The sequence below is a fragment of the Scleropages formosus genome, chromosome 7 (genome assembly GCF_900964775.1).
Source record: "Scleropages formosus chromosome 7, fSclFor1.1, whole genome shotgun sequence".
Lineage (NCBI taxonomy): Eukaryota > Metazoa > Chordata > Actinopteri > Osteoglossiformes > Osteoglossidae > Scleropages > Scleropages formosus.
The window spans coordinates 6,882,585-6,899,156 of record NC_041812.1 but is presented as its reverse complement, the minus strand read 5'-3'; the positions used below and the strand labels follow the sequence as shown (position 1 = coordinate 6,899,156).

Below are 16,572 nucleotides of genomic sequence, written 5' to 3'. Positions count from 1 at the left end.
TTTGCTCCTTGCCCTGTACTACAGGCATTTTCTCCTTCTTCTGCAGCCCCATCATGGAGTCCTTTGGGAACGCCAAAACCGTTTACAACAACAACTCAAGCCGCTTCGGGAAGTTCGTGCAGTTGCACTTTTGCCAAAAGGGGAACATTCAGGGGGGTAAAATTGTCGACTGTATCCTTTTCAAATTAACATATAACCCAAGCTGGGAAAATGTTGACTGCCACACGCATGATCGCTAGATTTTGGACTGGCCAGAAGAGATTGAAAGTCCTCCAAGCACTTATTTGTCATTACTGTAGCAGCTGAAGAGGTAATGGGAAAGGAAGGCACATTGCAAGGCCTTGGCTCACACTATGCAGGTAGCCTTGTGGCTAGAGCTGCTGCCTTTGGACTTGAAGGACCCTGGTTCTAAGTTGACCTCTCGCTGCAGTACCCTTGATCAAAGTACTTACTCTGAACTGATACAGTAAAATTTCCCCACTGTATAAATGGGCAAAACATTATAAGCCACTTAGGGAAAAAGTGTCAGTTAAACAGAGTGGGGGCGCGGTGGCGCAGTGGGTTGGACCACAGTCCTGCTCTCCGGTGGGTCTGGGGTTCAGGTCCCGCTTGGGGTGCCTTGTGATGGACTGGCGTCCCGTCCTGGGTGTGTCCCCTCCCCCTCCGGCCTTGCGCCCTGTGTTGCCGGGTAGGCTCTGGTTCCCCGTGACCCCGTATGGAACGAGCGGTTCTGAAGATGTGTGTGTGTGTGTGTGTGTGTGTGTCAGTTAAACAAACACATGCAAATAATCTTGTGCTCTATGAAAAGGGTATTTCACCTTGCATTGCTTCTGAGCATCATTCCTATTTCCGTAATGTTCCTTGACTATATGATTTCAGACTTATTGGAGAAGGTAAGCCACCATTTCTGCTCTTGTCTTTCTCTGCGCTTGTTCGTGTTTTTCGTTGTTTGCCGCTGCAGTTCACACGTTAGGAGGCACTGGTGTCATTTACTGTGCTTGGACAGAACCGAGTGGTGAGGCAGAACCCTGGTGAGAGGAACTACCATATCTTCTACGCCCTGCTGGCAGGCATCGATGCAGGCCAGAGGGGTGAGTGACAGAGACATACCTCACTGCAAATTCCCTGACCCTCCCTGTGGGTCCAAATGGGGCATCGGTCTTTCCGAAGGGGATCATGATAAAGTTTGCGTGACCCAAAGTCACAGCTCATGTATGATCTGGTTGCAATATAGTTAAAACTTACATGGTAATGTACACTGCAGACTTGATGTAATGCAGCTCAATGTAATGCGGAATCACTTAAAACACGGTCAAAGGTTGAAGCCCAGCTCTGCCACCCTTTTATGACATTGCTTCAAATTTATGATTTGTTTTATTGCATTGGCCAGTTCAATGTTTATCTTCAGTTGTTGATTTTTTCATGTGCTTCATTGAGTAATTGGCACAATTTCTATCTATAACATGATGCCCTATGAAAAAGCTTTATAACATCACTTTTTCTTTTGTGGTTTCAGTCATCTTAAAGCTTTGTTTGCATTCATATTAAGCAAAGGAGGCAACCATGACTAATTTACAAAGGTGGCCAAGTAATTGTCAAATAAATTTCTTTTGACAATTATTATTTGTAGTGCCCTCTTTCAGGGTGGTGGTTTCTGAACCTAAAACATTAAATATTAGTAAGTTTACATTAAAATATGTCCATTCAATACAACAGAAATTCGCCTATGTCTCAGTAAAAAATTTGGCACTCCATCACCCATGCTATATCAACTCTACAGTGTAATTCATTCCAGGAAGCTCAATTTTACAGTACTTAGCCCATTATGAACCAAAGTGGTTATTTGTGTTTATTTTATCATGCTGACCAATCTAACAGGCCGAAATGGCTAATTTTCTCAAAGCATTGAAGCAGTAATATATGTCTAGAGAATTTTCCTTTATTGATTGGATGAATTCTGACTGACAGAGGCATTCGGCCTGACGCAGCCAGAGAGCTACTACTACCTGAGGCAGTCCGGATGTGTGGAGGACAAGACAATCAATGACAAGGACACTTTCCATGAAGTACTGGTGAGATCTTTAGTTTGAACCCTGTCTCTTATATTCCAGACCTCATTCACATTTCCAATGCTTGGGAAGCATCACTAGTGCCATAAGCTGGCTCAGATGGGTTCCTCAGCCAGCAAACCGGGCAGCTGGTCATGCAGCGTGTGGAAATCCATGCTTAGCGGAAGAGGCGAGGGCTCGCTGTAACAGGACAGGGACAAGGGCCAGATTTACATCCCCTGGTTTCTTTAACCTGTGGTGCGACCCATCTGCTTCTTCTCAGATCTCCGTTTTTTTTCTTTTTTTTGGATAGCAGCTTCACCCAAACCTTGAAGCTTTTGCCAAGTATCCTGTATGATGTATGTACATTAAGTAAACATCTCCAGCTAGGTGACATAACATTGAAGGAATCAGACTTGCAGTGTGAGAAGTTACCGGTAGGAGAATTTGTCTACCGCTGAACCCACAGTCTGACTGCGCCACTCTTTCTATGTGTCCATGAAGAGCGCCATGCGGGTGATGAACTTCAGCGAGGAGAACATCCGCGAGATTCTGCGGCTCCTGGCTGGAGTGCTCCACACAGGGAACATCGAGTTCATGACCGCCGGTGGGGCGCAGATCTCCTCTAAATCAGGTCAGAGTTGTCATGGACACCTGCTCCAGAGGTGACAGGATGGGATGGGGGCACTGGGGGCAGGATGGAACAGTGTCAGTTTGGTTTCCATCAGAGGCCAAGCATTTGACCTTCTGCAGTATATTAAAGCCATCAATCTACATTCAGGTTTACAGTCAGGTTTTGGGCCTTACCCTGTGGGTATCAAAAATAGCATAAATATGCTTCCTAGTGTAAAAAATCTAAGGACTGCCTAAAAAGCGACAATTACCAAAACCCTCGGCCATTCTAATAGTACAGCAGTTCATCAGAGGCATCATGTGGCACATTTCAGCATTTACAAGTTCTCTTATTAATGCAGGCACTGAGTTCTGAGTATCTAAAATTGTGCGATGCTGTGTAGTCATAACGTGTTCTTCAATAACAAGCATTTGTGGCCTACAGTCACTGAGAGAAGGTTATTTAAATATAACTTCTGAATGATTTCCAGCGAGATTTCCAAAACTTTGGCAAGGACCGTGCAGTATAATAAAATACGGATTACGGAGTCTTTGCAGTGAAATAACTAGTGATTAGGTGTCGTTTTGCTTTATACTTCCACATTTTTCAATACATCGGTCAGTGGAATTGAAGATGGCGCTTTGGAGATAGAGCTGGTTTGGTTGTGCGATTCATTCTAATGATGTGATGTGACGTGATGACACGTTCCATCCTGCTTACGTTCTATTTGCATGTGCTGTCCTAATTATGCAATGCTCATGTTTCTGAAACTGATGATGACAAAGGCGCTTTCAGCTTTGGTGAACGGATGCTTGTGTGTCCTACGATGGTTATGTGATGACCACATATCTCACCCTGATGATGCTCCTTGTGGTGTGTGTTCCAGCTCTGGGCTGGGCGGCAGAGCTCCTCGGGCTGGACTCAGGACAGCTAGCAGAGGTGCTCACCCATAGGTCCATGATCCTCAGGGGAGAGGAGATCAGCACGCCTCTGTCTGTTGAGCAGGTAATGGCTGGAGGAGAATGCTGGGGGGTCAGGAAGAGGGTGCGGAGGGTGGTTGAGTGGGCGCGTTGTCCGTAGGAGCTTGAAAGTGAGTTTTTCTGCATCCAGTTCCCAAACAGGAGGGAGCATATCTCACATCATTATTTGGAATCAGCCCCAGAAAAAGGCATCAGCTAAGGAAATTATCTAGTTTGAATAGCTGAGACATAATGAGTAATCACGTGGCCATCGGTGCTTCAATCTGCACACTTTTTTAAGCCGCTGTTCCACTAAAAACAAACACTACTCAACAAATGCATATTGTCTCCTTAAGTTTTTCCACTGGCTTTTCTATGCGCCGTCAAAAGGGAAAGTGTCTAAGTAAACAGGCATGACTCGGTCACGGGGCTACAGCACCCAGGAGCCGTCCTGCAGCAGTGGCGAGTCTGAAACACATCAGCAGCTGTAATTCGACTGTTCCCTCCTGAATAGAGGCTCGATCTGAGCTCCAACAAAAACATTCCACAGAGTCGAATGACAGGACATCATACATTTTTTCGCTAACCGAATACCTTGGTGTCCTGCTTAGGAAGCATATGGAGACATGTTGCTTGGTTACAGTGTTATGCAGTATGTAACACGGGAGTTGGGTTGGGGTAATAGTTAGCTGTTGATTACCAGTTTGACTTCCCAGGTGCTGCACACAAAATAAACCTTTCTTCACACTTGCATGAATATGTAGATGCTTGTAGTTCAAAATATTGAACTATAATATTATAATTGTCAAGGGACAATTGAGATAGTTATTTCAGTTTTTACAGTACATCTGAACATTACTGTTTCAGAACATCATGACCTCACTGCATTTAAGTGGGGCTGGTGGGGATGATTTACCCTGATTTTCTGTGGCTTTACCACTCCCCTTCACAGGCCGTGGATTCCAGAGACTCCTTGGCTATGGCACTTTACTCCCAATGCTTTACCTGGATCATCAGGAAGCTCAACAGCAGGATACAGGGGAGGAACGACTTCAAGTCCATTGGAATCCTAGACATTTTTGGGTTCGAGAACTTTGAGGTAGGCCTGACCAAATGGGTGGAACTCAAGAAACAAGCACAAAAGCATACTTCTGACAGCAAAGGTTACCTTGTCGAGGGTTATCGCTGTAATGGAACCTCACTAATGAGTTTGTCCTACAGGTCAATCGTTTTGAGCAGTTCAACATCAACTATGCAAACGAGAAACTCCAGGAATACTTCAATAAGCACATCTTCTCCTTGGAACAACTTGAATACAACAAGTGAGCTGAACTTGGGCTTTTGAATATCTCATCTGTTGGTATAATGCTTGTTCTTCCTTTAACACTTTGTAAAAAACTGTGTTTCTTGCGGAGATGCATGACTACGTTTTTTGCGGGGGCATGGTAGGGTGCAGGGGTGGGGGAGTAAATCACAGGCCAGAATGGCCACCATGGCATGTGAGCATCAGCATGAAAGGGAGGGACTTTTGAATTGTACCTGGGATCATTTAGCTGGTAATTGCTCATTGATGACATTGACCTCCCAGGTTACCTGGTCAATCATCTCTCCAGTCACATATGTAGGCAGGGGACTGACAGCTTCTAATGATGCCATGATTAACGAGCAGCCCTCCCATGCAAATGAGCTGCCCTGTGTTAATCTCATTCCTTTGTATGCTTGTCCTGTGTTTCTGACTGGCGTCCCATACTGTAGCGTCCGGACGGGAGTCCGACACGGACGCGCGTTGCTATTACGTCCAAACACAGACGAAATATATAATGACTTCACGTGCAGTGTGAGGTTAGACGTGTACGGTGAATATTGTAAGACACTCGGTGGAAGTGAAACAAGAAACACGAGACCGGGAAACACACACGGTGTTGGAACTACGGTGAACAGTGAAACGCTAATCTGTGAGTCTGACCGCAACCCTGAGACGTGACGAAATACCGGACAGGAACGATGGACCAGGACTGAAGAACAAGAGGCAGGAACTGACGGGACGGGCACTCGGGACTGGAACATGCACACCTAGAAAACAAACTGAGGGAACAAGAGACTACCAATCGCCAACGAAGCACAAGAGAACTGCTGATTAAGAATCCGCGACTAGTTCTGCTCCGCTGGCTCCTTTTATACCTCCATGTCCTACGAGCCTGTGAGGTGATAGGTGAGCGTTAGCTAGCGGCACTGAGTGGCGCCGCCTCTGACCAGGAGGGGCAGTGACCCCGTGGGATGTGACAGTACCCCCCCCTCCAGGGGCGGCTCCAGCCGCAGAACGCCGGCGGGTAGGCGGTCGCCCCCGCCGTCGCGGAGCAGGCCGATCTGGATGACACTCATGGAAGTCCTCAATAAGAGCTGGGTCCAAGATGTCCCGTGCTGGTACCCAAGACTGCTCCTCCGGCCCATAGCCCTCCCAGTCGACCAGATAGTACAGCGTACCCCGTCTCCGTTTGGAGTCCAGGAGGGCCCTGACGGAGTAGGCAGGAGAACCATCCACATCCAACGGTGGAGGTGGAGCAACTGCTGGGCTCTGCAGGGCGGAAACACAATGGGGCTTGAGGCGCGAAACATGAAACGTGGGACAGATACGATAACGCGAGGGCAACTGAAGACGGTAAGAAACCGGGTTGATCCTCTTCAGGATCTTGAAGGGGCCGATGAAACGGGGGGCAAGCTTCTTCGAGGGCAAATGCAGTTTGAGATCCTGGGTGGACAACCATACTCTCTGCCCTGGCTGGTACAATACAGTCCTACGCCTTTTGTCGGCCTTCTCCTTTTGGTGGGATACCACCTCCTGGAGACGGACATGTGCGGATTCCCACACCGACTCACTCCTCTTGTACCAGTCGTCCACAGCTGGCAACCCACTGGTCTCCATCGTCCACGGGAACAGCGGAGGCTGGTAACCGAGCACACACTGGAAAGGAGTTAAGTTTGTGGACGAATGGACCAGGGAGTTCTGGGCGTACTCTGCCCAGGGGAGGTATCTGCTCCAATCCGCTTGATTCTGAGCACAATAACTCCGCAGGTAACGTCCAACCTCCTGGTTGAGGCGTTCCACTTGCCCATTAGACTGTGGATGATACCCAGAGGAGAGGCTGACTGAGACTCCTAAGCGGGCAAAGAAGGCCTTCCAGACTCTTGAGGTGAACTGGGGTCCCCTGTCCGAGACGACATCCTCTGGCAGGCCATACAGCCGGAAGACATGTTGGAACAGCAGTTCCGCGGTCTCCAGGGCTGTAGGTAGACCTTTCAGAGGAATCAGTCGACAGGCCTTGGAAAAGCGATCTATGACGACCAATATGGTGGTGTTTCCATCAGAACACGGAAGATCAGTAAGGAAGTCCACCGCTATATGGGACCATGGACGGTTGGGAATCGGGAGTGGCTCTAAAAGCCCTGCTGGCAGCTGCCGTGGGACCTTGGCCTGGGCACATGTGGTGCAGGCAAGGACGAAGTCTCGTACGTCCTGTTTCATGGATGGCCACCAGAAGCGTTCAGCGAGAAGCTTCAAGGTTCGGTTGACCCCTGGGTGTCCTGTACTTGGACCATCATGGGCCCAGTGTAGGAGCTCGGACCGAACAGTGGACGGGACGTATTCTTTGTCTTGGGGCTGCTCGTTGGGACCGGGTTCTTGACGTTGGGCTGCTTGGATATCGTCCAATAAAGCCCAACGGATAGGAGCCACAAACTGCGTCGGGGACAAGATGGTGTCTGGTGGGGAGAGCTGAGGCGATACCTCGAACAAACGGGACAGGGCATCGGCCTTGCCGTTCTTGGAGCCAGGACGATAGGTCACCGTGAAACGGAACCTGGTGAAGAACATGGCCCACCGCGCCTGTCTGGAATTGAGCCTCTTTGCCTTCTGCAGATACTCCAGGTTCCGGTGATCAGTTAACACTAAGAATGGGTGCGTAGCCCCCTCTAACCAATGTCTCCACTCTTCTAAGGCCATCTTTATGGCTAAGAGCTCCCTGTTTCCTACATCATAATTCTGTTCAGTAGGCGACATCTTGTGTGAGAAATACGCACATGGATAGAGCTTCAGGGGACTTCCCTGGCGCTGTGAGAGCACTGCCCCTACCCCGGCCTCAGAAGCATCAACCTCCACAATAAAGGGCAGTTTGGGATCAGGGTGCTTCAGGATTGGGGCAGAAGTAAAACGCTGCTTTAGGTCTTCAAAGGCCTGACTCGCCTCAGGAGTCCAGGTCAGGCGCCTAGGGGCTCCTTTTAACAGCGCAGTCAACGGGGCTGCAACGGAACTGAAGTTCCTTATGAAGCGCCTATAGAAATTCGCAAAACCTAGGAACCGTTGCAGGTCCTTTACTGTCTTTGGCTGAGGCCATGACAGAACTGCCGAGACCTTCTGTGGATCCATCGTGACCCCGTTGGGTGTTAGGATGTACCCCAGGAAATCCACAGAGTGCACATGGAACTGGCACTTCTCCCCTTTCACGTACAGCTTATGTGCTGCCAGCTTTTGCAACACCTCCCTGACATGTCCAATATGCTCCTCACGGGACCGAGAAAAGATCAGGATATCATCCAGATACACTAATACTGAGCGATTAATTAGTTCTCTGAGTACTTCATTAACAAAAGCCTGGAATACGGAAGGTGCATTCGCCAGGCCAAAAGGCATGACCAGGTACTCATAATGGCCGAGGGCGGTGCTAAAGGCGGTCTTCCACTCATCCCCTTCCCTAACGCGAATCAGGTTATATGCACTCCTAAGGTCCAGTTTAGTAAAGATGGTAGCACCGGAAACCTGTTCGAGGGCCGACGTGATAAGAGGCAAGGGGTGCGGGTACTTCACAGTAATGGCATTTAGCCCCCGATAATCAATACAGGGGCGCAAACCCCCGTCCTTTTTCTCAACAAAGAAAAAGCCAGCGGAAGCTGGAGAGGTAGACGGCCGGATGAATCCGGCTTCTAGTGCCTCCGTTATATAAGCCTCCATTGCCTGATGTTCAGGTTGAGAAAGAGGGTATACCCGCCCCCTAGGGGGTGTAGTGCCCGAAAAAAGATCTATAGCACAATCCCAAGGTCTATGAGGAGGCAGTTCTGCAGCCTTGTGTTTGCTAAACACCGCCACTAGATCTGCATACTCCCTTGGAAGCTGCAGGGGAAGATCTGCATTAGGGCTCTCTATGGATGTGGAGTTACAAGACGTCTCCAGGTGTTTGGGACACTGCTGTCCCCAAGACAGCAGTTTCCCCTCACTCCAAGAGATAATAGGGTCATGGGTGCATAACCATGGATATCCCAAAATAATGGGGTTATCAGGGGACTTAATCAGATAGAACCATATCTGTTCCTTATGGAGTGGCCCTACCTGCATAGTAACGGGCTCTGTGCGCTGTTCTACACGCCCCGACCCGATTGGAGCGCCATCAATAGCTTTAATAGCCAGGGGTTTTGGGCATCGGGCACAGGGCAAGCCCCAGGACGCGGCCATATCATGATCCATGAAATTCCCTGCAGCGCCGCTGTCTACCATAGCTTCCGTCTGCTGCTGCTGGAAACCCCAGGATACTGTAACTGGTAATGTCAACAGGGAGGTATGGAGAGATACATCACTCACCAGTAAGTCGGTCCGTTGGGATCCACGGGGTGGCCGCACTGGACAGGAAACCTGAACGTGATCCGCAGCTCCACAGTAAAAGCACAAGCGTTGCAGAAAACGGCGCCTCCTTTCCTCCTCTGTCAAACGCCCGTTACTGAGTCGTATTATTCCCTGTCTGACGCACTGTTCTTCGAGCCCTGCACAGCTGACAAGGTTGCGTGCTTGAGCCGGCTCACTGTCCACAGGGCTGTAGGGCACCTGCTGCCCTGGCGGCGTCGGGGTCCGGCTGGACCTGGAGTTGCTCCGGTAATCCGGCGAGAACTCCTGAGAGAGTGGTCTTGACAATCGGGGGCTGGATGTCTTCTCCACTGGAGACCTGGAACGCACCTGAAAACTCTTGGTGCTGGGGAAGAACTGTCTCTCTGTCTTTCTGTCTGGGCTAGGGGGTGACTCTGGAGAGTAGGGCCCTGGGAACAGAGAGGCTGGACTGGAGATTGAGTATTCTGTGTAATTCTGGTTCTCACCTCTACTACCTTGCAAAGCCTCCGGGAAGGGAACGGACAGCTGCTCAGTAGCGCTGATCCCATTGGTCTGCACAGGGCTCGTGGGCTCCGCGCGAGGACCCGAGGAAGCATAAAGACGATCAAAAAGACATGTCCGCCAATCATCATGCGTTTGCGAACTGGTAGGATCGGCGCCCCGCCCACCGCGACCGAGGAGTCGTGTCAACCGCCCCAACTGATCTGTGAGGCGGCTAGCGGCATTTGCGCAAACCAGGAGCCGTTCTTGGTTCGCCTCTGTCAGATCCGCCAGCTCACGCCATTCCGCTGAAGTCATATTAGCAGGCGGATTCTTCTGTAGCGTCCGGACGGGAGTCCGACACGGACGCGCGTTGCTATTACGTCCAAACACAGACGAAATATATAATGACTTCACGTGCAGTGTGAGGTTAGACGTGTACGGTGAATATTGTAAGACACTCGGTGGAAGTGAAACAAGAAACACGAGACCGGGAAACACACACGGTGTTGGAACTACGGTGAACAGTGAAACGCTAATCTGTGAGTCTGACCGCAACCCTGAGACGTGACGAAATACCGGACAGGAACGATGGACCAGGACTGAAGAACAAGAGGCAGGAACTGACGGGACGGGCACTCGGGACTGGAACATGCACACCTAGAAAACAAACTGAGGGAACAAGAGACTACCAATCGCCAACGAAGCACAAGAGAACTGCTGATTAAGAATCCGCGACTAGTTCTGCTCCGCTGGCTCCTTTTATACCTCCATGTCCTACGAGCCTGTGAGGTGATAGGTGAGCGTTAGCTAGCGGCACTGAGTGGCGCCGCCTCTGACCAGGAGGGGCAGTGACCCCGTGGGATGTGACACATACTGTGAATGGCAGGAGCTGTTTGCAATTGCTAAAAATAAAGGGAAGATCTCTGCAGTGCCGTGATTTTCCACAGCAAATTAGAGGGGATGATTCTCTCAAAAGTACATCCAAAGTGGCATAGTCGCTGAATTTTTTATGCAGATGGAATAAGGAAGGATATACTCAGCTCAGGGGTTGTGGGTCGTCATTATACTTTAAATCCCGGTCACTAAGGATAGGGAACTGAGTTTCCCATCCACCCAAACCCTGGATGCAGCAATTTAATCTGGTCAGGATATATGGCTCTGTTGGAGGCAGCACAACAGTCCCCACTTATGCTCACATGTGAGACAAGACAGCTTCCCTGCTGGCTATGGGGGTGCACTAGAGTTAATTGCAGTGCCTACCGGTGCGACTGGCACCGCTCCGGAGGTGCTGTTCTGCTTAGATGTAGACTCCGTCTTCAGTTCTTTGGAAACAATGACAGCTTTTCTTTGTGTCTCCAGAGAGGGGCTGGTGTGGGAGGACATCGACTGGATGGACAACGGAGAATGTCTGGACATGATCGAGAAGGTAGCCGCCTTAGGTTCCCCGCCTCCACACATTCTGCAAAGCTGAGCGTGTCCCCCAGCTCTCCTCACCACCCGGTAATATTTTGGTTCTTGGCAGAAACTGGGCCTTCTGGCACTGATCAATGAGGAGAGCCACTTCCCGAAGGCTACCGACAGCACCCTGCTGGAGAAGCTCCATGGCCAGCACTCGGTGCGTCCTGTCATTGAACCATTACCCAAAAGGGGCATTGTGTGCCATAGTGCTTAGTGCCCCCGCCTCTGTATTTGGAAGCTGCAGGTTCAAATGCCACCTCCTGCTGTGTCACCCTTGATCAGGGTACCTACCCTAAATTATTCCGCTAAAAATACCCATTTGTCCATGGATAGATCATTGTAGGTCCTCTGGGAGAAGATCATCAGCTAAAGGAAAAACTGACACACAAATAATCCCAAATAAGATTCATCTGACTCGAGAAAATCAGCCCACCCTTAGCATTTCCAGCCACCCACTCCAGCTAACATTAGCACTGGCTAAACTCAAGGCAGCATAGCCACACACATGATTCCAGTTTTCTCCCCAGGAACTATATGGGCCATGCCTTTTTACACCGTGGAGTTTTACAAGGGAATAATTATGGTGTGCATGCAATGGTCGTCTATTAATGGGTCAAACATCTGCTTCCAGCAGAGAGGCTCCCCGGTAAAAGAGGCTGGCAACTTGCCGCTAGGCCTCGTCTCGCTACAGTTAGCACTTTGCTACAGCTTGTTCTCATTTACCCTCTGAGGTCACCTGCAGATTTAGTTGAATAAACAGAAGTGCCTTTTTATGTTTCGAACATAAAGCTGCAGAGTTTGTTCACTGTTTTGCCTTTTAATGAAGTTAAGAATGTTGAAAATGTGTAGCACGTTGTTAGCAGGTCACTTGACCTTAGGGCAGCTGCGGATCCAGTAGATCCATAATCGGAAGCTGAAGGTGGCATTTGTGCTGTGAGATCATTGTTCTGATGCGGTGTCTTTTGTGGTTCCCTGTGCAGAAAAACCCTTTCTACGTGAAGCCTCGAGTGGCAGTTCACTACTTTGGGGTGAAACACTACGCTGGAGAGGTACGTGTTCATCTCAGGAAGCCCAGTGTTTTTTCAACGGACTCCACATTCCTCCCAGTCTGCTTTATTGTATTTATAAAACATTGATTACAGAATCTGTCTTCACCATCGCTCTGTGTCACACACAGACATATATATATCCACTCCCGTGGTACGAAACAAAGTCTTTTCTCAGATTCTTTATCCCCCCCTTGTGGCTGACCCATGCATAGGTGGTGTATGACGTGAGGGGCATTTTGGAGAAGAACAGGGACACTTTCAGAGACGATATCCTCAATACGCTGAGAGAGAGCAGGTTTGTATGCCCCTAACCAATAAATCGGAATCCGTGGGTTTGTGGGTGTCGTCCAAGCTGGCAGCTGTTACAGTGGCTATATTTGGGCAGTGTGTGTGTGTGTGTGTGTGTGTGTGTGTGTGTGTGTGTGTATGTGTGTATGTGTCTGTGTCTGTGTCTGTATGTGTTGAGTAGTTGATTGTCTGAATATGTGTGTTTGCATATTGACTGTTTGTGTGTGGATGTGCATCTATGAATTTGTGTGTGTATGCCGTTGTATCTGAGTGTATGTGTGTGCACGTGCATGTTTGTGTGTGCGGTTGCGCGTATACGTGCGTGCCTGGGAGCACGAGCAGATGGATAGAGTGTGCTCATGAAGTGAAAAGAGCTGACAGGAGCAACTCTCCAGTGGTGCCTTGGACTGTAAATATTTACCCAGAAGCCTCTTCAGACACATGTGCGCTTAGTGCTCCTCGTGTCATGCATGGCAGGCTGGATTTCATCTACGACCTGTTCGAGCACGTCTCCAGCCGCAATAACCAGGACACCCTCAAGTGCGGTTCGAAACACCGGAGGCCCACTGTGAGCTCCCAGTTCAAGGTGAGCAAGTGATACTTTTGGTGCCTGGATGGATGGATGGATGGATGGATGGATACCCTAGTGATATGTTAGTATAATAAAAATTAATTTTTCCAGCTTTATCAGCTTGCTTTTTATTCATAAATTAAATTATTTACAACTAACTAATGGAATCTCAAGTAGAAGACAGAGGAAAGCATCCTCACTTGGCTTCCATTGCTTTTACTCACTATAGCAGTGTTACCCGCTTGCACTCATACCGTTTTTCTGTGAATTTTGACATTCTGTCATTCACACTGCTTCCCCAGAATTCTCTGCACTCCCTCATGGCCACCCTCAGCACGTCAAACCCATTCTTTGTACGCTGTATCAAGCCAAACACTAACAAGGTAAGTGCTTGGTTTTTAGCCCCGCCCCTCAGTTCAGTCACGCCCTCAGTGGAGCTCCGCCTCCTTGCCTGTGGCTCGGTGGTTTGCTCTGGAATTCTGTCTATGAATACAAACGAGTTCTGCCAGGATCTGACAGTTCAGTCAGCAGAGAACTAGTTCCTTTGTCTTTCTTTTCTGGTACTTTTCTTTTATATTTTTAAAAAAGTTAGGCGTGCCACGTTGGCTTGATCAAAACACAATGTTTTTAAATCTGTTATAAGTACATCATTGCGAATAGCCTATTATACAACCTTGATATGTTGCTCTAGACAGAGGTGCCAGCTAAATAATGCTTTATAATATCAATATGTTACATGCAGTAAATTTACAGTCATAGTATAGATACACGCATCTGCTTATTTTAAGGGCTGAAACTTCAGGCCTGCTTTAGATTCGGTCAAATCTCAGTTGGTCAGATATGATGCCATTCAGTGTTTTCCTGTGTGAAGCATCTGCACTGCTTCTTGAAGGAGTTCTGCTCCTGAGCTTGTATCCTGATGCCCACACTGTCCTCTCCACTCCAACTGGCCTGCAGTGATGTGCTCATCTGGAGATTAACCGGTTAGTTAGGTTGGTCTTGTGAGCTGTCTTCCTGAATGTCTCTGGGAAAATCACTTTGGACAGTAAGTACATCATTTCGGTGTGAAATTGTTTTCCGCACGTGGGATCCGTAACCCTGCACTGCACCGCGGAAAAATTAGGATTTCTAAATGTGATTAAGTGCTCGGGTGGTGTGACCGTGTTGGATAAATCAGTGTGCAGAGGTGACCGTGCAGGGGGTCTCTCCTGGGGTGCCGGCTTTTATTTAATTTAGCAAACAGTTAAGCCTGTCAGTGACTTAGGCAGGAAAACCCAGAGTGATTTGCCACAAGAGGGACCAGTCATCATGCTATTTATTAGTTTAACGCCCTGCCTCGGTCACAGCACTTCCCTCACAAAGGGTTTGATGCTACCTGCTCGTACAGCCGGACCTGCCGAGGGACCTCATGTGGGTTAAGCGATCCAAGTCTGAACAGCAGGCTCCAGCTGGGAAAACAGCAGCGCACCAGTCAGAGGTCCGCTTTCAATGCCTGTCAGCTCATCGCAGGGTTCGGCTGAGTCGGGCAGGCGGGAAAACAACATTCAGCCTGTCAATTTGTCAATCTGTTCCTCCAAGACTCTAGTGTGCTCTCTGTTTATGTGTGTAATAACATCCCACCAACAGACATGGCATGTCTCCAGGACTAGAAATAAGGTCTGGTGGAAGATATGACTTGGGACATACGAAGGCTGGTGAAGTCGTTCGCCGTGTTAATAAGACCTACTTTGTTTGAAGGAGAAAGTGCCTGGTTTGTACTGCTCATAACCATTTCAAATGAAGGGCACAACTACTTAAATATTGTCCTTTTAGCCCATTTTAATTCTAAGGAAGATTAGAAATTCCAGTACAGGCCATTAGAGGGCGCTGTGACCCATTAACACTCAACATGGGGAAATCCTTCATAAAACCTGCTATTTTTTTACCTGCACTGAGTGCATAGCTCCTATCATGATGTTACTAAAACAGTTCAGACATTCTTTTAAGTGATGTTGGTCTTTAAAGGCATGAATTTCATAGTGCATATTGTAAAATGACGCTCAGTAAGTTAATATGGATGTGTGGATGAGTGACCGATTGTAAGTAGTGTATCTAGCAGTGTAAGTCACCACGGTGAATAAGATGTGTGGGCTGATGACACTACATATAGTTCATTGGAAGTCACTTTGGAGAAAAGCATCTGCTAAATAAATAAATGTAATATGTTACATAACGTATACACTCCACTATGAGACCTTCAGATGCTCACGCTATGTTGCTACTGTGATATAATAAGATCTTTGGTGCATTATAGTGCCTCTGAAGAATGAAAATTTGTTTTTATATTTAAAGCAACTTGCAGTGTTTCACTGGAGCAGTTCAAATTAGGTGTTTTGTGCTGCAGATTTCTCCCAATCTGCAACCTTTGTATAGCTGCCTGGCTTCATACAAAAAAGCCATGACAATCCCAAAATATGTTTTTCATCTTCATCACAAAACCGTGCAACATTCTGCATCAACCGGAGTGGAAGAAGCAAACATTTGTGTTGCAGTCCTGTGCTGAAGTCTGATGAGCTACAATAAAGTCACCCATCATGACCGCGTCATTCAGGCATTTGAATTAACGCTCTGTGCCAGCCTGCGTGGATCTTGCCAGCTCTCTGTGGCTGCTTCTTCCCTACTGCCGCCAGAGGTGTACATTCCCATTCAATACCTATTTTGCAGTCTGAATGTTCCCAGAATGCACCAGCGCAGCATCAGAAACCCTGTAAGACAGAAAAAAGAGGAAAGTGTGTGGGTCATGAGCAGGACTGGGTTGTTTGTAAAAATAGTATGAGCACTGACAGGGACATGAAGGCTTTCAACCTCAAGAACAAGTTGAAGGTTCTCAATCCCATGATCAACATCATGAGAGAAAAACCTCAGGGTTTTCAATTCCAAGAACAAGTTGAAGGCTTTCAACCCCAGGAGAAACCTGAAGGTTTTCAATTTCAAGAACAAGCTGAAGGATTTCAATTGTCACACAGAACAGAGGATGCGGGGAAGGCTGGACCAAAGTGCAGGATCGTTTATTTGGAACTGAGGGATCACATGTGTTCTCGTTGTCGGGCAAAGAGTTGGTCGATCGGCAGTCAGAGCGGGAGCAAAGATCCATAGTTGAAGTCAGGGGGAGAGGTGAATGGTCAGAAGCCAGGGAATGAAAAACAGGAGATGGGGCTGAAGGAGACCGGGACATAGGATGTGATGAGTAACGTAGGCACAAAGGGGACAGTTGTCTCAAAGAGATTCCACAAGCGAGAAAGGACTGAGGAGTGTCTTTTGAAGGTAAGCACTCTGATCACCACCAGGTGCTTAATCAGAGCTAGGTGCTGCTGGTTGAGGTGTGGGTGTGGATGTGATGTCAATCCCACAATCAACATCATTTTCAAACCCAAAGCAACATGAAGGTTTTGAACCTCAAGAGCAACCTGATGG

General features: G+C 48.3%; 1 protein-coding gene across 1 annotated transcript in view; it reads left to right on the top strand.

The window, feature by feature from the left end:
* The window catches only part of myo10 (myosin X), a 113,776-nt gene that overhangs the window by 63,788 nt on the left and 33,416 nt on the right, over positions 1-16,572 (top strand). Inside the window, exons 6-19 of the mRNA XM_029253576.1 lie at positions 47-171; positions 880-893; positions 1,007-1,091; positions 1,969-2,072; positions 2,553-2,682; positions 3,548-3,666; positions 4,573-4,719; positions 4,842-4,942; positions 11,113-11,179; positions 11,276-11,368; positions 12,192-12,260; positions 12,473-12,555; positions 13,026-13,134; positions 13,422-13,502. Of these exons, the coding sequence (XP_029109409.1) occupies positions 47-171; positions 880-893; positions 1,007-1,091; positions 1,969-2,072; positions 2,553-2,682; positions 3,548-3,666; positions 4,573-4,719; positions 4,842-4,942; positions 11,113-11,179; positions 11,276-11,368; positions 12,192-12,260; positions 12,473-12,555; positions 13,026-13,134; positions 13,422-13,502 (1,327 nt within the window). The remainder of the gene's footprint in view (positions 1-46; positions 172-879; positions 894-1,006; positions 1,092-1,968; positions 2,073-2,552; positions 2,683-3,547; positions 3,667-4,572; positions 4,720-4,841; positions 4,943-11,112; positions 11,180-11,275; positions 11,369-12,191; positions 12,261-12,472; positions 12,556-13,025; positions 13,135-13,421; positions 13,503-16,572) is intronic.